This window comes from Poecilia reticulata, chromosome 5 (assembly GCF_904066995.2).
Source record: "Poecilia reticulata chromosome 5, P_reticulata-male-v2, whole genome shotgun sequence".
Classification (NCBI taxonomy): domain Eukaryota; kingdom Metazoa; phylum Chordata; class Actinopteri; order Cyprinodontiformes; family Poeciliidae; genus Poecilia; species Poecilia reticulata.
In genome coordinates this window covers 4,103,049-4,124,925 of record NC_088834.1, presented here as the reverse complement: position 1 = coordinate 4,124,925, position 21,877 = coordinate 4,103,049, and the positions used below count along the sequence as shown (strand labels likewise).

The following is a 21,877-nucleotide window of genomic DNA, read 5'->3' as shown; positions in this document are numbered from 1 at the left end:
TGAGACAATCATCAGGTCACAAACCCAAAGGTATAATTTACATTTGTAATTAAACAACAAAAAGAAACGCACACCGAACTAAAAAAGAAAATTACTTTTTATGGGATAAAAGTTTTTAGGGTGAATTTGATAAAACTGGGTTTTATTTCAATCATCCTGTCAGTTGATCTGAATCCAGAGTCCAAATTCATAGAAGCTGTAAAACATTAAATTTTCTGACATCATTTTGATTTATGGAAACGTAAGGTGTGCATTGGTGGAAAAAAAAAATCTATATTGTTCAAAAATTTTATCTTAAAAAGCAACAAAAACGTGTATAGCCAAGCCCTAATTTAAATGTTCAAATATTAAAGAAAATGATTTATGTTTTACAAAAAACAGACAATAAAGAGTCATTAGATCAAAACTTTGAGATTTAATACTTTACTAATGTGTGAGCAGAGTAAAAAATTTAATTTCAAATATCTTGTTAAATTATTTTCAGTTTCTGTCTCCATCACTATTATTTTTGCTTTGTTTTAATAAAGTTTTGTTCATCTGCAGCTTTGCTGCAGCACAAAACCGGTTCAAACTCAGCAGCGAAACCAAAGCTCTTCAGAGCCAAGCTCACTGGAAGACTACACTTCCCATGATCCTCAGGTCTTCCGAGCGCTTTTCAGCTTCCTCTTGGCGTCTCTGTGCTTCTTGCGGTATTCCTGAGAAAACGGATAAAAGAAAATGTATTTATTTACTTTGCCTTATTTGTCTAGAAACTTTATTTCCGACTGTTTTGTTCTCTGCAGAAGGATCAGAGCTGAAATGTTCTGTGATGAACAACCATGTGGGTCAGACTTTTCATTTTCTTGCTTCTGATCATCTCACATCCAACATGTAAAGATATTTCTGCAGCTTGTTTGATTTAAAGCAACTGCAGTTTGAAACAGATACTCATTCTGCCTCCAGAGAGCAACAAAGTGGACTTTAAGATCAGCTGTTTTTGGTGGAGCTGATAGAAACCTGTCTGAGCGAGCTGGTCCTCTCCTCCCACTGCTCCCTCTGCTCCTCCAGCTGGGAGGTCCGACAGAACAACCTGGGCCCCTCTGAAGGTCGAAACAGAGAGCTGAGATTAAACATGATTTAAAAAATTCCCACAAAAGAGAAAAGTCAAGATTTAAAGATTTAATTCTCAAAAAAAACATCAAAGCGTCAGTAAGGAGCCCAGAAGGCTGACCTCACCTGTCAGTCTGTGGTCATCAGAAGAGAAGAAGAAGAAATCAGGCTGTGACGGCGTCTCCTCCCTGTTAAAGATGAAAACGAATGAAGGTGATTTAATCTGAACTCAAAGTGATTATTTTATCTTCCCCAGATCATCCAAAGAGCAAAACGTTACTACAGGAAGATAACGTGTTTACAGAGAATAAATGTGTTGATCTATTAAGGAAGAAGCTCCATAACCGAGTTGTTTTTTTGCACAACTGATAAAAATGTAGGTTATCTATTATTTACTGGTAGATTTATCCACCAATCACGAGAAAACTGGAGTGACTTCAGTGAATCAAAGTCAGACCTGCTGGTTTCCTCTGATCACATTCAGGTTTGGAATATTGGAGAAAATAAAACCAAACTGCAGACGTTTGCAGGATTTTTCCCTCACTTTGTGTTTTTAGCTTCAACGCTGCTCTGCTGATCCTTCTTCACTTGCTCCTCCTCATTATCTTCCTCCATCTCCTCTTCAGAGCTGCTGTCATGGAAACGTGGGTCTTGGTGCCAGGAGACCTTCGGCGCCTGGATCTTCTCAACTTTGTACTCGGCTGTTGGGAAGATTGAAGAGATGAACAGAGATCTGACCATGTGAGGGTCTGGTGAGCGGATCTGATTAGACTCACCCGTCTCTCCGCTTCCGGCTGCTGATTCGTCTCCAAAGAAGGAAAATCTGAATCCAGAGGATTCCTCCGACTTGGAGCTGGGATCAGCTGGCAGGAGGGAGGGCAGCAGCAGCTGTTCTTCCTCTCCTCCTCCCTCTTCTTCCTCCACTTTATCCCAGTTTGTCCCCTCCTCTCCCTCAGCAGAGCCGTCGTTCGTCTGGCCGAACACGGCCTTCAGGTCTCCGGACACCTGGAAATAAATCTCCTTGGAAACTTCAGGCAGTTTCTGAGCCTCTTCCCTCTTCTTCCTGCGGGTCGCCTTGCTGCGAACAGAACAAACCTTCAGGAGTCTGACTCCAGTTTAAAGCGCTGATGATTTGTGGATCTTCTGAGTTAAACTTTCACAGAATCCACACAGATTCAAGTGATCAGAAGTCATGAGTGATAGTGTCATTTAATCTGAGGATGGCGGTGGTTCCTCTACCTCTCCTTTTTGGTTTCTTCTGTTTTGGTCTCGAATGCAGTGTGCTCCTCTTTGCTCGGGTCGTAGTGCAGCGCCGACATGTCTCTGCAGACACAAAAACAACAGATTTAAATCTGTTCAAACTCCACCTTTCAGTCCAGGCGGAGCTGGAAATCAGACCGACGCCCACCTGAACTGCTTGGCTTTGCGGGCCGTTTTGCTGCTGGCCTGTTGGCCGGTTCCGAGGATGCTCTGCAGGATGGACAGATTCTTCTTCTTCTCTTCCTCCAGAGCCTCTTCGTCCTCCATCGAACTCTTCTGAACTTCTGAAAAACAAAAAATGAAAAACACTTCAGAAGGTAACAGAGGGAGGTTCATATTGTCCCGCAGCTCAACAAAGCAAAGAAGTTCTCATTGGTTCTGATGGAGCGGGATGAGATCAGGAGGTGATCAGGCTGTTACAGACGTCATGAAGCAGTGAACCTAAAAGAATCAAACTGGTTCTGATTGAACTGAACTAGTTCTTGTTCAGTGAGAACTATTGTCATGATAACACAGTTTGCTGGATGATAAATTGCCTCAGAAGTTACTGTAATAAACAATAATAATAATAATAGCATAATAATTATAATGCAATAAAACATTCCCAAAAACGAATAAACTATAATTTCTAATGAACTTTTAAATACTGAAATAGGATGACATTTTAAATATGAAAAAATTAATTATCTAAAAATTTAAAACAATAAATAAATGAATTATAAAGTCTCTGTGAATAAAACTGTCCCTCAAAAAAAGGAATAGTTGAGACAAAAACACCAAACTCAAGACTTTCGTCATCCAGTTTTTGATCTCCACTCCTCTTCCTCCCTCCTCTACCTCCTGACTCAACCTTCATCCAAACCTTCTCACCTGTTTCCTCTTCCTCCTCCTCCTCCTCCTCCTCCAGAAAGCGGGAGTCCAACCGGAATCGCTCGTCCGTCCCAAAGCGAGACTGCAGCTCCATCAGCTGGATGACAAGCAAACACCTTGGTTTCAGAACCAGTACTTTAACTAGACCAGACTGAGGCAGCGCTACAGTTCATGATCTCCACATGACAACCAGACCTTCTGTCCAGCTGGACCTTCAAACTCCGGCCTGATGTCAAATCTGCTGCCAGCCTCCTCTTCATCACCTTCCTCATCATCATCTTCGCTGTCATCAAACAGCCGAGGACCTGACGGCTTCAGGCGCTCCTGAAAACAAGCAGAGGAGCTGAAGCCACTGGGACGATCAGAGCTGATCAAACGCTCTCAGATCCTCACTCACTGCTTTGTGTGGGGCGTTCTGATTGGCTGCTGCTGCTCCATCAGCTGTGGCTTCGTCTTCTGATTGGCTGTCCTGGAACAGGGGCTTCTTTGACTCTTCGACCGCTGAAACAACTTCCTGCTTTTCCTCCTCATCGTCTGAACCAAAGACGATGCGTTTCCCTGTGGTTGGAGGCGGAGCATCCTGGTGGAATAATAAAATAGAATAAAAACATGAAGGACAACTCAGACCATTCTCTTATTGAGGCTGACTAGAGAAAGCAGAGTGTCTTCAGTCAGAGGCTTCTTCAAATTTGCTGCAATACAGACTGCTACAAGAGATCTCTCCTGCCAACAGCCATCACAATCTACAGTAACCGTTTGAAGAATTTTAATTAATATGAGTTACAACATTTAATTTCCCTCTGGGATCAATAAAGTTTTATGCGTCTTTATTCAACTGAAAGTTTAAAAAAAAAACCAGGAAGTTATTTAGGGGAAGTTAAGTTTGCTAAACGTTTTCAAAATGAGCAAAAACGTTAAAGCATTAAATGAAATCAGTTCTGCTTTTAGTGCATTAGTGTTTGGATCATTAAATCAAATACTGAGGTCTGGAATCAGAGGAGATTGTTCTAAAGAGCAACGATCCTCTTCCATCCTGGGTTTTCAGAACGGACTGGACAGAACCGGAGCTAATGTCCAGGAACACCCACCAGGTTGGCCAGAGCTCCCTGGATGAGCTTCTTATGCTCCTCAGCCTCCTTCTGCCTCTGCTGGAGAGCAGCCAGCCTCCTCATGTTGGCCTTCCTCTGCAGCTCCTCTTCCTCCTTGGCTGCTAACGCCACCCGAGGAGGAGCTTCCTCTTCCTCCTCTTCCTCGCTTGAGGAGGACTTGCTGCCTGGAGCCGGAGCTGGATGAAGAGCTGCTCCAACCTGCTGCTCTTCTTCCTCAGAGAAGCTGCTGGATGAGGGCTGATCCTCCGCAGATATCATCTCTTCCTCCTCTTCTTCACTCCCAGAGGAAGAGTCGGTCTGTGGGTCTCTGAGAGCTTCTGATGTTCCTCCATGTTTCTGTCTCTGGATGCCTGTAGCTTCATTCTGCTCACGTTCCCTCTTCCTCCTCAGACGCCCGTCAGTTTGAGAAGTTTCCCTCTGCGTCGCCGTTTCCTCTGAGGGCTGCAGAGATGCTGATGTCACTCCTTCTGCTTTCTTCTTCTTCTTGTGTTCTTTGTTGTCGCCACTGCTGTCCTCCCCCAGGATGGAGGCGAGGATCTCGTCGGGGGTGATGGCTTCCTTGCGCGCCTGTCGCTCCGGGAGGCCAGACTCCAGTTTCAGTCCGGATCCGAAGATGCTGGGAACTTTGCTCTCGGCCAGCCTCTGTAAATCAGCCAAGGAAATCCTCAGATAGTTGGAGTTAGCAGAAAACAGGGCTGGAAAATCAAAATCTGAAGAGTTTCCCTCCTCCTCTTCATCATCCTGGTCACTGTGTGAATCTGATGAGTGTTTTATTGCAGGGCGGACGCCAGAGGATGAGGGTTTACTGGAGGAAACGTCTCCAGGCGTAGATTTTCTTTTAATTTGTCTCTTTTTGTCTGAGAACTGCTGGGCTGGCGGTGATGAAGGTTTCTCCTGCGGGGGGGCAGGTGGATTTCTCCTGGACTCAAACAGTTCATCCGTGCCAGCAGAGTCGTAGTCTTCCTCATCTCCTGGAATCAAATGGAGAAATCAGGTCAGCTCCAAGGTTAGTTTTTACTAAGTCTCTAAGTTTGCACTTTAAAGAACTTTATTAAATCCTTCACTGACTCCTGAATTTCAGTTAAATGTTTTCTACTTTCTAATTTTTCCATTTCTTTTCCGAACACTGAGGATCTTCCTAAACCATGAAGCTCCACCAGGTCTTCCCTCCAGGTGTTAATTTGTCACATTCTTCCTATAAACTCATCTCCAGGTGTCCAGCAGGAAGTCCAGACTCCTCTGAAGTGAACATCAGACTCCTGTGACGTTTGGATTGTAGAGCTGGTTCTCCAAGTAATCACAGCTCCATGAGGTTCTACCAGCTAACGATGGATGATGATCCTTTACTTGGTGTTTCTCAGGGATCAAAGGTCATTCCTTTTAATAACTGGGATGATACATTGATAATATATTGATTGAAAATCCCTGTTTAAAGCATTTCTGTTACCTTTGGATCCTGATTTCACCAAGTAGTTGAGTCCCACCACCTCCAGGTTGTCGTTGTCTTCCGCCTCCTGTTGCAGTGCATCATGGGAGCTCTGCTGGGCGACCACCAGACTGCGGATTTCCTCGTCTGAGTCGACGTCGCTGTCAAGGAACCACCTCTCCTCCCTCTGAGCTGCTCTGTGATTGGTTTGCAGGTCAGAGCCGTTGGTGAGCTGATGGACTTCAGTGATTCTGTCAGAGTTTTGTTCGGATCTAACAGGAGAAGAAGAAGAAAGGAAGAAACATGGATTATAAACCTGTTTATTCCACTTACTGTCTCCTCTTCCCTTGTTAGTCTGTTAGTTGTTGCTGTGAATCATGTGACTTTTGTTTTTTTATGTCTATGTGGACCACAAGTCTACTAAATAATCAGTAAGCTTAAAAAGATAAATTAATCTTTTGTTGCAGGAAAATGATCACACAATCAGTGTGACCCCATCTAGAGGGCGCCACTCACCTCCGTTTTTGTTGTTTGCACCACATTGGTTGGGAATTAATCAGTGGCAGAAAATCTAAAGTTTAAATCAACACACAGACTCTCAGGATGTCTCTCTTCACAAGACGTAAGAGAGATTTTAATAATGCATCTTCATACAGGTCTTTGTCAAAGAATGCCAAAGTCTCAACATTTTGATATTTACAGAACGTATAGAGCAGAACAAAACTATTTACAGAACTATTTGATCTAAATAAATCCTTTGGTCGCTTTCAGAGTTTCACAGAATCATCACAGCTGGAGTTTCTCATAACAAGGTTATGTGATTGTTTAAAATAAAGCCTCAAATAATCTTTCTACATCTGACCAAGTTCTATTTTTTTTCCTGGCAGCTGGTCCGTTTTTCCTCAACATTCTCCTACAACTATTCTGTTTAAAACAAATTCAACAGTTTATGAGATGTTGTCACATCAACATAGTGCTAATTCTGTCTCAGGCTCCTTTAGGTAAAAACACTTCCTTGGAAACAAGAACATTTTAAAAAGTTACCTGATCCTGCTGAACGCGTTAAGAGAGTCTCCTGGATCTGTGCGACTCTTCTTGGGTTTGATTGGCTCGTATGGGGGGAACTCTCCCCTCCTCCTCTTGCTGATGTCATCATCCCCTCCCTCCACCTGCCAGGTGAGCTGGGTTACTGACCGAGTCTCATCTGGATCGGTCCGGTCCAGTCTGCGGATGTTGTGGCAGTACTTTGACGGGTCGTACTTCACTGTTCGAGCTTTGCTGCCTTTCTGACACCTGAGCTGCAGCACAGGAAGAACTCGACCGAATTTACTGACCACCCAGTCCTGAAAGCAGAGAACAGAGTCAACATCTCTACCTACACACACAAACCTGCGTTTCATAGAGACCAGCAGATGAAACCAGCAAACATCAGCCACCAGTATGGAGCTCAGATTAAAACATCTGATTCTGTCACATTTAGCAAAAAACAAAGTGTGAGAAAAAGAAGTCAGAGCTTAATAAGCATTACATTAAAAACACATTTAGCAACAAAAACTGAGTTGTTGTTGCAGCTGGTCTGGAGGAAGAGGAGCACTGATCATTGGTTGATGAAGATCTTGGTAAAAAGTTTCAATCAGAGCTGAACTCAGGGCCTTTTATTCTACCGTCTTTATTACAGGTTCTGTTTTGATCTGAGAAGAAAAAATAAAACCTGTTAATCAGTGAATTTTATAGTAGTTGAAATGTTGAATTTTGGACATTGGAATGAAACACACCTTGATTATGGGTGAGGCAGCAACTCTAACAGCTTTAAGCTCCGTCCCTAAACTGTTTTACTAGAACTAAAGCAGGAAACAGTTTGTGATCGTTGTTTCCTACAGAGACTCCCAGACGATCAGATTCACCTTCAGACCAAACTAGCAGCTTCCTCTGAGTGAGTCCAGCTGCAGGAGAGAAAAGTGGAAACCTCCAACTCTGCTGCTTCAAGCTGCTCACACTGAAGGTGAGTTGGACCAAAACACTCAGAGTCACTTTGAGGGAAGTTAGTAGAGGAGGGAGGGAGCAGAGACTGACTGGACCGTCTGTGTTTTCAGCTTCATTTAGAGACAAAATGGCTTCCAGCTTAGAGGAGGATCTCTGCTGTTCGGTCTGTCAGGACATCTTTAAGGATCCGGTTGTTCTGTCATGTAGCCACAGCTTCTGTAAGGAATGTCTGAAGAGCTGGTGGAGAGAGAAACCATCAAGAGAGTGTCCAGTTTGTAAGAGGAGATCATCTAAGGCTGATCCACCTTGTAACCGGGTTCTGAAGAACCTGTGTGAGACTTTCTTACAGCAGAGAGAGAAGAGAGTTTCAGAGGATCTCTGCTCTCTGCACTCTGAGAAACTCAACCTCTTCTGTCTGGACCATCTAGAACCAATTTGCTCCATATGCAGAGATTCAGAAAAACACACCAACCACAGATTCAGACCCATCGATGAAGCTGCTCAGCAACACAAGAAGAAACTTCAGGAAACTCTGGAGTCTTTAAAAAAGAAGCTGGATCTCAGGAAGAAAGTTAAGAAGAAGTTTGATCAGACAGCAGAACACCTGAAGGTCCAGGCCCGACACTCAGAGAGGCAGATTAAGGAGCAGTTTAAGAAGCTTCATCAGTTTCTAGCAGAGGAAGAGGAGGCCAGGCTGGCTGCACTGAGGAAGGAAGAAAAGCAGAAGAGAGGGATGATGAAGGAGAAGATGGAGGCTCTGAGCAGAGAGATAGCAGCTCTTTCAGACACAGTCAGAGCCACAGAGGAGGAGCTGAGAGCTGCAGACGTCTCATTCCTGCACAACTACAAGGTTGCAGTGGAAAGAGTCCAGCGCTGCCCCCTGCTGGAGGATCCACAGCTGCCCTCAGGAGCTCTGATAGACCAGGCCAAACATCTGGGCAACCTTGCCTTCAACATCTGGAGCAACATGAAGGACATGGTGACCTACACTCCCCTGGTTCTGGACCCAAACACTGCTCATCCAGAACTCCACCTGTCTGAAGATCTGACAAGTTTGACTTTAGGAGAGAAACAGCAGCTTCCTGATAATCCAGAGAGATTTGACAGATTGGCTTCTGCTCTGAGCTCTGAGGGTTTTAACTCAGGGGACCACAGCTGGGATGTTGATGTTGGAGACGGTGAAGTCTGGGCACTTGGTGTGATAGCAGAATCGGTCCAGAGGAAGGGAGACATAAATTCTGGATGGTTGGTAATATTGTTCAATAAAGGTGTATATGAAGCATATTCTCCACCAGCTCCTTCCACTCGTCTCTCAGTCCAGAAGAAGATCCAGAGGATCAGAGTGAATCTGGACTGGGACAGAGGAAAGCTGTCGTTCTCTGATCTGGATACTAACACACACATACACACCTTCACACACACCTTCACTGACAAGATGTTTCCATACTTCCTCACTAGTAAAATAAAACTCCTACCGATGAAGATCTCAGTGATCAAACAGCAGCTCTGATGTTCTCAGCATGAAGAACAAAAAGTCCAAATTAAACCTTATTGATCAGATTGAGACTCTGTGATTTCAGCAGGAAACTGAAGATGATCTGCTTGTTTTCAGCTCAACTTAATAATCATTCCAGATGCTACAAACTAAATGTGTCATGAAGTGGATGATGTGAACTTTAGTTTGGTTCTGACAGCCGATCCAGGTGTGTTGATCCTGAACAGGTACCAGGTGAGGTTAGTGGAGACATGAGGACACTGTAGAGCTCTGCTGATGAAACAAACTGAGATCCAAACATCTAGACTGATGAACAGAGGAAAACTCTGAGAGGTTTTCATATTTAGATGAGGAACATCTCAGCAGATTTATCAGGAACAGGAAGAAGCTGACAAACCAACCTTACATCCTGGTACTTCAGATCCCGGCACCGCAGCCTTCATGGTAAAGTTTTGGACTCCAGCTTTGCTCCATGAATCCAGAAGTTTCTGCTTCTTTGCTTCAGTTTCAGATCTTTGAAGATGATGATCTGCTGCCTGCTGACGCTCCTGAGCCAACCTGCAGCACATTTATTAACTTAATAACAGAGTTTTTATGCTCTCCCTCTGCATTATGGGTAACTCCTGGTACTCCAGCCTCAAGCCACAATCCAAAAACACAACTGTTGGGTTAACTGGTCTCTAAATTGTCTCTAGAAATGAATGTATTCATAATTGTTTGATGGATTTTGCCTCTCAACCAATGACTGCTGGAGATCAGACAGTCAGTCAGCTGCATCTGAATATTATCTCAAAAATGCTGAAATCAAACATTATAAAAGGTATTTAGAGTTTAATCACATGGCATCTTTTTCTCTCTGATAATTAAACCATCAGATTCTTGTTCATCAAAACGGATTCTGTTAAAATAATTGAAGTTTTAATCAATTTGTCAAATTTTGGTTTGTAAGAAAATACTAACTCTCTCCTTAATAAAACTCTGTGACTTTTTCATAAATTATTTCTTAACCTGTATTTTGCACCAGATTAAGTTTCCATCTCAAGTTGAGGGAGATTGTTTTTTATTGTAATGTTCATTTCTACATTAGAAAATAAAAAATAAATTAAAGGGAACAATCTGTGATAAATTGAGTGTTTATTTTAATGGCTTTGATTTTATTGACTGCTGATTAAGGTTTTACTGAGAAAATTTAAATCTGAAATAATGCTGATGTATTATAAATCTGATTTAATGTTTTGTTCGTGTTTAACTTTTAGATGAAAGATATTTAGATAAAGTTTATTTTCATTGCAAATTTCCACTAAGAGTCTCTGAGGTTTTCATTCTAAAATCAAATTAATTAGTTTTAGTTTATTTAACACTTTTTAATGTACTGACAATCTTCAGTACATTAAAAAGCATTAATAAAAGTTGCTTTGCACCAGATTTTGTTTGTATCTGATATCAAAAACAGTCTAATATCATAAAATCAGTCATAAAATTACAATATAAACAGTACTAGATGCAAAGTACTGTTTGTCAGCCAATTTATCCTTGAAACAGCTCTGATCTGTGAAATACTTAAGTACTGATTTTTATTTTACTAATTTATTCAAAACTGAAAACAAAGAGGCTCTGTAAATGTGTTATGAACATGTTTTTGTTCAAATGCAGGTCATTTTCAAAAACCTGTCCAGCATTATGGAGGAATATCTCTTTATCTCCAGGACCAAGGAGAAAGTTGTGGTCAAAACGAGCAATAACATCACTTTGAATTGTCTTGTTGCTGAAATATGCTATGCAATTAAACTTGACTTGACTTTGGATCCAAACTATCACCTCTACAGACAATCTTCAACAGATTTTTATGGTCATGTATGATAAATTTAACAGATAAATTAAACCAAAGTTATAAAGATGAGTTTGGATAAGCTGGAGTCCCTGACAGAAACTCTAAATCTGAACTTAGAAAACTGAAAATCTGCATCAGTTGGTAAAATCCTGATCAGTGTTTCTCTAGGACAGACTAAAGATGTTAATCAATCCATAAATCCAGCAGCAATTTTATATTATTTTCATTTGTAAATAGGCCATTGACAGAAATCTCTCTCTGCTTCCTAAATTTTATATTCAGATCTTCTGTATAAAATGAAATTTCCCTCCCTAGGATGTGAAGTTCAGTAATAAAATGAACCTGTGGAGGAAGCTCTCCTTGGCTGCTTCAATCTGCAGAGTTCCTCCTTTCCATTTGGATTTATTAAGAACCGTCATACCTGCAGAGGAAACACGAAGACATAACTCTGATGTCACATAAATCTCAGAGAACAAACAGATAAACAGAGAGACGGAGAAAATTTCACCTCCTCTGAATCTGTTCTAAAACATCAGATTATTAGTTTCAGCGCTGCTTAATGTCATTTAATACTCTCTACATCAGTTTTCTATTTATTAGATAAAAATCTACAATCTGTCTGAAGGGAAATAAATAAATACTACACGTCTAGCAATATCTCGCTGTCATCAGGTCACAGGATGGAGTTATTTTATGTTACAGAGAAAGTTTCCTGCAGCTGCTTCAAGGTGGAAATATTGACTGTAGAAGTTTCTTCACTTACATTTCTTCAGGTCTGCTTCAGAAATGTTGATGTTAATGTAAGCGAATGTTTTGTAAGGAATACCTGCAGGAAAAACAAGATAATAACATCAGGAAATCTGATGGAGCCATGGCAGGAAACAGGGAGGATGTTTCTAAGAAGATTCCTGATTTTAACCAAAAACATTTGGAGTCATTCTTTTCTTGGTTTGATTGGAAAATATCGCAGAAACTTTAAGCTTTCAGCAGAAACAAATATTCAAAGAAAAATTATATCCACTAATTTGGTTAAAATACTACTCAGTTTTCAAAGCAGTTCTGATGTAAAATCAAAATAAATGAAGTAACAAATAGAGAAAACTGTAGGTAACATTTAACCATAAAGATGATTTATGATGTTGGTTTCAGAAGTTTTGTTTATAAACTGTTGATCAGTTTAAATCTTATTAAATAGACATCTGTGTTCCATCATGCAAGAAATAAACTAGGAAAGCACAATATATCAGCATTAACATTATTAGTCATTTTTTATATATTTGGATTCAGCTCAATAGATAAAATTGGGCCAATATTAACAACTGATGTTTATTTCCACCTTGTTGTTGTTTGGTCATGTGACAGTGATAATCATGCAGTGCAGAATTGTAGGGTGTTTAACTGAAGCAGTGAAGAAATGTCAGAATTTTTTTCATATCATTACAATCACTGAAATACTCAAAAAGTTTAAATATGCATTCCGATGGCAGATTAAACAGCAACTATGGCAAATATTTCAGCAGCTATTAAACATAATTTCTTACACCCATATTTCTGAATTATGATGCTTTTTATTTGTCTTATGTTATAAGATCTTTATCTTAAAGGCCATGTTTTCATTAACTGCCTCACGGAGTTCTTATTTATCATACATGACAGCTATGATTTTGAATGAGAACCTCCAGTTGGTGGCTATAATATTAAAACACATTAACTTCTTTTACAACTCTCAGACCATCAAGATCTTTCTCACCCTCCTCATCCTTCCTGGTCCGCAGCTCTACATCCAGAACCTCTCCAAACTTTCCAAACCGGTCCTTCAAATCCTTCTGGGTGACCGTGTGGTTCAACCCACCGATGTAAAGCCGCCGCATTGCGCCGAATCCACAAAACCAAAGTCACTGTAAGAACAGCAAACACCAGCAGCCTGTAGTAAACACAGCCATCCAGACATCTACTGATATGTGAGGAGCAGCATCAGTTATTTCAGCAACAAACCTTAAAAGGAGACAGAGATGTTAGAAAATGGAGCAGCTTCTTATGTGAACAGGCTTTTCTGTTTCTATAGTCAAAAGGTTTTTAGGGTTTAATCATTTTTCTCTGAAAATATATTTAAAATGTTCAACTCATTAGTTCATCAACATCTTTGTAGGTCAATTTGGGTAATCAGTTTAATAACAGTAAAAAAAAGTTTACTTTTTTTTACTGTTCGTGTAACATCATAAAGATATGATGTTACACGATCTTTATAAAAATATGTAAACAGTCTAAGGGTTTATGAAAGGAGAAAACGTCAAATATTCAAATACATTGAACATAAGACGCATGTTGATTGGAGGAGGATGAAAAACACTTAATAGTTCAAACAAAGTAGTGGGAATAAAATTTAAAAGTAACTGCATGTTATCTAAGATCAAACAACAAATCAAATGGACAAAGGAGCTGACGGCACAGTGGTGGTGCTGCAGTCCTTTTTAAATGGATCACTGACGTCTACAGGAGGAATCTGTGATAAATATCCAGGTTTGAGATAGTTTTGCAGGTAATATTAAGCTGTTTTACAGGACAGAGGAACAGAAAACAGGAGAATAAACTCGTGATCATTTCATGTTTAGTATTAGATTGAAACACACAGACACTGAGCAGAGTAAGACTACCTCATGTACAACGAACACACACATCACAAAAAATATAAATTAATTTTAAAATCTACAGGTTGACAGCAAAAACAGAAATTTCTAATGTTTACCTCACATGTACTCAGCCGGTGCTTCGCCCTTTCGAGTCCGACTGACATTTACTTCCGGTAGTTTATCTGAAAACGTTCCGCGAACATTGTACTTTATATTCATGTAAAAAAACACAATGCCAGCATTTAAAAGATTAAAAGAAAGACTTAAGAGGAAAACACATTTAAATTAAAAATTATAATACATATACAAAATTATATTCCTGCAGGCGAAAAAGAATTTCTCAAGATTTCTCAAAATATTCCGTGTGCTATTTCCTGAGTATAGGAAGAGGGGATGTTTCACCTTTTTGCGCACGAATAAATGTTACTTTTACAGTCTATTACCAATTTAACCCATTAATTTATGACATTTAGATTGATTTATATTTATGTTTGTGATTTTTGTACCAACAGAAGCATCCAGTAAGGTCAAAATGACTCGACAGCAACACCGTCTCACCCTCTAATTTCAGCCAGAGGTGGTACAGTCCAGAGAGCGGGAGGCTGCAAACAGTTAGCTTCAGAGGTCAGCTGGGATGCTCAGACCAGGTAAGTAAACAGTTTTTAATTAGCCTTTTAATGGTTGGAAACAACTTTAATGTGGCCGAATTTATTGTGTAGAACTCTCTGGCTACGTATAAATTGAATTTTATTGTGTTTCATAATAAATAAATACGGTAAATTGTAGTTTTTGTTATTTTTCTGAACGTGACAGTTCTGCAGTGTTTTTAGCAGAAATGGGTAGAGCAACAAACTCCGCGGATAGAAAATAACATTAGAAAAGGAAAGCTGGTGTAGAACCAAGATGTTTCACTTCCACATAAATTGTAAGTATGTTTGCTGTGGATTCAAATCCATCCATCCATCCATTTTCTTTCACCCTTGTCCCTCAGTGGGGTCGGGAGGGTTGCTGGTGCCCATCTCCAGCTGGCGTGCCAGACGAGAGGCGGGGTCACCCTGGACAGGTCGCCAGTCTGTCACAGGGCAACACAGAGACACACAGGACACACAACCATGCACACACACACTCACTCACACCTAGGGGCAATTTAGACAGACCAATTAACCTGACAGTCATGTTTTTGGACTGTGGGAGGAAACCGGAGTACCCGGAGAAAACCCACCATGCACAGGGAGAACATGCAAACTCCATGCAGAAAGACCGGGGCCGGGAATCGAACCCAGAACCTTCTTGCTGCAAGGCAACAGCTCTACCAACTGCGCCACTGTGCAGCCCATGGATTAAAATATATAGACTTAATAGATTAGCCAGACATTGTTCTCCAGTTATAGTGGAGGAATATCTAAAGGAGTCATACTGACATCATTCAAGTATAAGTGTGGAAGTAAAGCACATATAATAGAATAGAAGTAAAACGAGGTCTAAAATCTCCATTTGTATGATTTATCATTTTTCTCTTTCCTCTCCCTCATTCTACCAAAATCTGAATGCCAAAAGTCTTCACTCTGGTGCTTTGGTTTCAACTAGCCCTTTTTACTGCGGTAAAACTAACAGCCTCCTCTTCGAAAATCACAGTAAAACCAGCCCACACTCGATTTTCACGTTCGCCACGGCACAAGACGTGAGACTCGGTCATCCTGAAGATGTTGTGGATGGCTCTGGCGGCTAAGATCTGCCTCATGGTCTCCGATATGACGTCTGCTGACTCGGCGGTCTTCACCTCCATCGACCCGAGGAACCGAACGATGAACAGCTGGTGGAGGATCGAATCTGGACCAGAAAACGGCTGCTTGTCTTCAACTACTCGACTTTATTTGTGCTGACATTTTAACGTAGAAGCAAAACTTGAACCAAACTTTTTCTCACATGGCACAAAATCGTCAAGTCAAAAGTGTTGGCGGTCCAGGAAAATAAAAAAATAAAATACAATCAAGTAAATAGTCATCCGATTTCTTTTGTCTTTTTTGTATGAAAAGGTTAAACTTAGTCATCATAGATCCAAAAAGTCAAAAGGATTTTGCTGTATTGGCATAAAGGCATCTAGTTTTCAAATTCTTTTTAAATAGATTTCTTCTCAGTTAAAATAACACGATTTAGTTCTTTCAAAATGCTTTAATACATTAAATAAAAACTAATTTGGCTTTTTACTAAAAGTCTCTAGATAGATGTGGTTCTTATAAAAGGTTATAATATTTTGTCATACTTAACATTTTCCATTGCAAAAAAATTATGTTTGATTACAAAGTATTGTTTATTAACCTTTGATACAAAGTTTAATAAACAAATTTGTATCATTTTTGAACTCCAGTTGGGGCCACAAAAAATGTGTCAAATGGCCCAAGAGCCACACTTTGGACACCCCTGCCTTAAATTATTAATTAAATGCTCAGAATTTAAAACTTATTGGGAAAGAAAAATACAAGTTTTATGTTTATTTCTAGAAACTTTAATGAGCAACATTTAAACAAAAGATAAACTTAATTATTAATTATTTAGTTTTATTTCTGGCTCCATAATTGTCCGATTCTGGGCAGCAGAGGCAGAAAAACCAAAGAAACATTTCATCTTAAGGTGCTGCTGCTTTAGACACCTGACTGGAAATAATGAGGTTCAAATAAGAGAATAAATGTAAGTTCTGCAGGTAAACAGGAAGTACCTTCACTGTCCTCCGCTGCGTTATCTCCAGATTCTCCAAACGGATTACTCCTTCTGCAGAAACACAAGCGGTCATGTCAACCTGCTGCTTGGATCACGTTTAGCAGGGTTTGTTCTCTTCTCAAGGTAAGATTTGATTCACACTTTGGAGATAAAAACAAATTAACTAAAAAAAGAAAGTTTCAATTCACTATTAAGATGTAATTTATTACTATACTGCAAATAGCTGCTGTATTATTTTACATTCTACAGAAATTGTATGATTTTTGGTCCAAACACTAACAAAACAAAATCCAATTTCAAAAACTTTGTATAACATATTAACTAGAAGATGATCAATAATTCGACTAATCATCTGGAATAATAAATATATTGCAACAATCCAAATTAATAGTTTTATAGTAAATCATCCTGCTGATCAAATTAAATGCTGAAACACAATATACAAACAAAAGTTACAAAGAAAATGTCTAAAAAAAAATTCTAAGTTTTCTGGCATTTAGCAAATAGAAATAATTTTAGTGATTCCAACAGAAAAAACAAAAGTTTATTGTGGTTTAACTTAAGTGAGAATTTTTTTAATGTATTTTTATTAGTTATGAAAATATGTGGATTCAACAAAAAAAAAAAGCTTCTGATTGAAAGTTATATTGAAATTTATTACCAAAATACTCAGTTTGAATATCAAGCACTTTCAAGGACTTTATACAGAAATCAAGCACTTTCCAGACCTTGAAAACACCTTACTAAAATTCAGAGGTGAACAAAGTACCCAGAAAGAAAGAAAACTACTTCAACACAGTTTTACTCAGGTAAAAGTAAAGAGCAGCTATGGAGTTGAATTTGTTTCACAATTATTCAATAAAAAGAAAACATGTAAAACAAAAAAAAAAAAGAATCGTAATCAAAACTTTTGGATTTGCAAATGAAAAATAAAAGAAACTGGTCAAAACGTTTTTTTAAAGATGATGCAAGGATCGAATATTTTCACTCTTAAGTTTTTGTCACATTTCAAACAAAAACTTTCAGTTTATTTTATTGAGATTTCATGACAGACCAACACAAAATGGAATGAATATGTTACATTTATTTATCTGTTTAAATTGCATGTAAAGCAGGGGAGCCCAAACCCAAATAATAATTAAAAAATAAAAATCTAATAGTTTGTGATTGTCTCTTTTCAGAGAAAAAGTGCGATAGTTTTACAGGTTTGGACGTTTTCTCAGAAGATCCTTCAGGTTTCTCCAGGTAAACGGCGTCTGGTGCCTTCAAAGACTCAGCAGGAACGTCAGAAATCAGAGCATCTCAGCAGCAGCTACTTCTTCAGGATCTGGTCGGAGAGCCAGTCCAGTCCCTCCACCAGACCGGCGCCGCTGACGGCACAGGACGAACCACTGCAGGAACACACACCAGGTCAAAGGTCGCTCTCTACCTAAGCGTCTGCATGAGACCGTCTGTCAAAATTCTCTCTGATCACCACAGGAAATACCTACTGGCTGCCGGACTCCTGATAGGCTGAGAGCCTCTGTGATGTCATCGACCGACATGACTCCGGGTAAGTCCTGTTTGTTAGTAAAAACCAGAACTGGAGCGTCCCTCAGCTCAGCTCATCCCCATCCAGCTGCAAGACAAACAGAGTTACTGTATAAAAAGGCTGCGTGTTAACGATGTGTAATGTCTCGATGCGCCCACCAGAGGGCGATCTAAGAGAGCCTGCTGACTGGCTGGTTATCTTCACAGCAGTGTTCATTCATGACCACAATAAGTTGTCAAAGAACACCAAAGTCTCCCACATTTTGATATTTACGGAATGTATAAACATTGATTTCCACTTCTGTCTGCCTGTTTTAAATTGTCCAGTAAAACTATTTGACCTAAATAAATCCTTTATCATTTATCGACATTTTAAAAAGTTGCCTGATCCTGCTGAAAGCGTTGAGAGTCTCCTGGATCTGTGCGACTCTTCTTGGGTTTGATTGGCTCGTATGGGGGGAACTCTCCCCTCCTCCTCTTGCTGATGTCATCATCCCCTCCATCCACCTGCCAGGTGAGCTGGGTGACTGACAGAGTCTCATCTGGATCGGTCCGGTCCAGTCTGCGGATGCAGTACTTTGACGGGTCGTACTTCACTGTTCGAGCTTTGCTGCCTTTCTGACACCTGAGCTGCAGCACAGGAAGAACTCGACCGAATTTACTGACCACTCAGTCCTGAAAGCAGAGAACAGAGTCAACATCTCTACCTACACACACAAACCTGGGTTTCATAGAGACCAGAAGATGAAACCAGCAAACATCAGCCACCAGTATGGAGCTCAGATTAAAACATCTGATTGTGTCACATTTAGCAAAAAACAAAGTGTGAGAAAAAGAAGTCAGAGATTAATAAGCATTACATTAAAAACACATTTAGCCACAAAAAACTGAGTTGTTGTTGCAGCTGGTCTGGAGGAAGAGGAGCACTGATCATTGGTTGATGAAGATCTTGGTAAAAAGTGCCAATAAGAGCTGAACTCAGGGCTGTTTATTCTACCGTCTTTATTACAGGTTCTGTTTTGATCTGAGCAGAAAAAAATAAAACTTTTTAATCAGTGACTTTTATAGCAGCTTAAAGGTTGAATTTTGGACGTTGGAACGAAACACACCTTTATTATGAATGAGGCCGCATGTCTAACAGGTTTAAGCTCCGCCCCTAGGCTGTTCTACCTGAACTAAAGCAGGAAACAGTTTGTGATTGTTGTTTCCGGCAGAGAGACTCCCAGACGATCAGATTCACCTTCAGACCAAACTAGCAGCTTCCTCTGAGTGAGTCCAGCTGCAGGAGAGAAAAGTGGAAACCTCCAACTCTGCTGCTTCAAGCTGCTCACACTGAAGGTGAGTTGGACCAAAAACACTCAGAGACACTTTGAGGGAAGTTAGTAGAGGAGGGAGGGAGCCGAGACTGACTGGACCTTCTGTGTTTTCAGTTTCACTCAGAGACAAAATGGCTTCCAGCTTAGAGGAGGATCTCTGCTGTTCGGTCTGTCAGGACGTCTTTAAGGATCCAGTTGTTCTGTCATGTAGCCACAGCTTCTGTAAGGAATGTCTGAATAGCTGGTGGAGAGAGAAACCAGCAAGAGAGTGTCCAGTTTGTAAGAGGAGATCATCTAAGGTTAATCCACCTTGTAACCGGGTTCTGAAGAACCTGTGTGAGACTTTCTTACAGCAGAGAGATCAGAGAGTTTCAGAGGATCTCTGCTCTCTGCACTCTGAGAAACTCAAACTCTTCTGTCTGAACCATAAAGAACCAATTTGCTCCATATGCAGAGATTCAGAAAAACACACCAACCACAGATTCAGACCCATTGACGAAGCTGCTCAGCAACACAAGAAGAAACTTCAGGAAACTCTGGAGTCTTTAAAGAAGAATCTGGAGCTCAAGAAGGAAGTTAAAAATAAGTTTGATCAGACAGCAGAACACCTGAAGGTCCAGGCCCGACACACAGGGAGGCAGATTAAGAATCGGTTTCAGAAGCTTCATCAATTTCTAGCAGAGGAAGAGGAGGCCAGGCTTATTGAACTGAGGAAGGAAGAGGCGCAGAAGAGAGGGATGATGAAGGAGAAGATGGAGGCTCTGAGCAGAGAGATAGCAGCTCTTTCAGACACAGTCAGAGCCACAGAGAAGGAGCTGAGAGCTGCAGACGTCTCATTCCTGCACAACTACAAGGCTGCAGTGGAAAGAGTCCAGCGCTGCCCCCTGCTGGAGGATCCACAGCTGCCCTCAGGAGCTCTGATAGACCAGGCCAAACATCTGGGCAACCTGGCCTTCAACATCTGGAGCAACATGAAGGACATGGTGACCTACACTCCTCTGGTTCTGGACCCAAACACGGCTCATCCAAAACTCCTCATTTCTGAAGATCTGACCAGTTTGACTTTAGGAGAGAAACAGAATCTTCCTGATAATCCAGAGAGATTTGATGTTGAGTGGTCCGTCCTGAGCTCTGAGGGTTTTAACTCAGGGATCCACAGCTGGGATGTTGATGTTGGAGATTGTGAAGACTGGGCACTTGGTGTGATGGCAGTATCTGTCCAGAGGAAGGGAGACATAAAGTCTGGATGGTTGATTATAGGGTTCTATGAAGGTGAATATGCAGCACGTTCTCCATCAGCTCCTCCCACGTTTCTCTCAGTCCAGAAGAAGATCAAGAGGATCAGAGTGAATCTGGACTGGGACAGAGGAAAGCTGTCGTTCTCTGATCTGGATACTAACACACACATACACACCTTCACACACACCTTCACTGACAAGATGTTTCCATACTTCCTCACTAGTAAAATAAAACTCCTACCGATGAAGATCTCAGTGATCAAACAGCAGCTCTGATGTTCTCAGCATGAAGAACAAAAAGTCCAAATTAAACTTTATTGATCAAATTGAAACTCTGTGATTTAACAGGAAACTGAACTTGATCTGATGATCTGCTTGTTTTCATCTCAGCTTAATAATCATTCCAGATGCTACAAACTAAATATGTCATGAAGTGGATGATGTAAACTTTAGTTTGGTTCTGACAGCCGATCCAGGTGTGTTGATCCTGAACAGGTACCAGGTGAGGTTAGAGGAGACATGAGGACACTGTAGAGCTCTGCTGATGAAACAAACTGAGATCCAAACATCCAGACTGATGAACAGAGGAAAACTCTGAGAGGTTTTCATATTTAGATGAGGAACATCTCAGCAGATTTATCAGGAACAGGAAGAAGCTGACAAACCAACCTTACATCCTGGTACTTCAGATCCCGGCACCGCAGCCTTCATGGTGAAGTTTTGGACTCCAGCTTTGCTCCATGAATCCAGAAGTTTCTGCTTCTTTACTTCAGTTTCAGATCTTTGAAGATGATGATCTGCTGCCTGCTGACGCTCCTGAGCCAACCTACAGCACATTTATTAACTTAATAACAGAGTTTTCATGCTCTCCCTTTGCATTATGGGTAACTCCTGGTACTCCAGCCCCAAGCCACAATCCAAAAACACAACTGTTGGGTTAACTGGTCTCTAAATTGCCCCTGAAAATGATTGTATTCATGATTGTTTGATGGATCTTGCTTCTGAACCAATGACTGCTGAAGATCAGCAGGTTAGCTGCAGCTGGTAAACAGAACATTATCTTCAAATACTGAAATCAAAGATTATAAAAAATGTTTAGGGTTTAATCACATGGCATCTTTTTCTTTTTGGTAATTAAAGCATCAGATCCTTTTTAATCAAAACAGGTTTTAACCAATTTACCTGATTTAGGTTTGTAAGAAAATACTAATATATTCCTAAAATACTGAGAACTTTTCATAAACTTGTATAATATTTTAAAAGGTAAAATATAATTTTATTGTCATCAGGTTGAAAGAGAGTCTTTTTATTAGAAATGAACAGCCTGATGAATCATATTTGTTTTTATGTTCGGAAAGAAATAATAAATTAAAGAGAACAAT

At 40.4% G+C, this 21,877-nt stretch overlaps 3 protein-coding genes across 5 annotated transcripts; 2 read left to right on the top strand and 1 right to left on the bottom strand.

The window, feature by feature from the left end:
* Positions 1–395: 395 nt before the first annotated feature.
* Positions 396–21,321, bottom strand: nol8 (nucleolar protein 8). Of its 3 annotated transcripts, none has more exons than XM_081606829.1 (18): positions 13,810–13,907; positions 12,814–12,961; positions 11,827–11,889; positions 11,406–11,484; positions 9,634–9,790; positions 6,799–7,097; positions 5,776–6,026; positions 4,308–5,299; positions 3,617–3,799; positions 3,415–3,543; positions 3,220–3,316; positions 2,498–2,633; positions 2,329–2,412; positions 1,866–2,167; positions 1,634–1,790; positions 1,216–1,277; positions 997–1,079; positions 396–695 (listed from the first exon to the last, which is right to left on the bottom strand). In XM_081606829.1, exons 2-18 carry the CDS (start codon positions 12,932–12,934, stop codon positions 636–638), a joined length of 3,255 nt encoding a protein of 1,084 aa, XP_081462955.1. In that variant the 5' UTR covers positions 12,935–12,961; positions 13,810–13,907; the 3' UTR covers positions 396–635. The 3 variants fall into 3 exon arrangements, with proteins under 3 accessions (XP_081462955.1, XP_081462954.1, XP_081462956.1); XM_081606828.1 differs by having other exon boundaries at positions 12,814–13,058; positions 13,810–13,879; XM_081606830.1 differs by lacking the exons at positions 6,799–7,097; positions 9,634–9,790; positions 11,406–11,484; ... (1 more) ...; positions 12,814–12,961; positions 13,810–13,907 and adding exons at positions 18,326–18,616; positions 21,165–21,321.
* On the top strand, positions 7,639–9,635 carry LOC145551630 (nuclear factor 7, ovary-like). The gene is made up of 2 exons (XM_081606837.1): positions 7,639–7,756; positions 7,848–9,635. Exon 2 carries the CDS (start codon positions 7,865–7,867, stop codon positions 9,245–9,247), a length of 1,383 nt encoding a protein of 460 aa, XP_081462963.1. The 5' UTR covers positions 7,639–7,756; positions 7,848–7,864; the 3' UTR covers positions 9,248–9,635.
* On the top strand, positions 19,109–21,171 carry LOC145551631 (E3 ubiquitin-protein ligase TRIM35-like). The gene is made up of 2 exons (XM_081606839.1): positions 19,109–19,279; positions 19,372–21,171. The coding sequence occupies exon 2, from the start codon at positions 19,389–19,391 to the stop codon at positions 20,769–20,771; it is 1,383 nt and encodes a 460-aa protein (XP_081462965.1). The 5' UTR covers positions 19,109–19,279; positions 19,372–19,388; the 3' UTR covers positions 20,772–21,171.
* Positions 21,322–21,877: the final 556 nt, after the last annotated feature.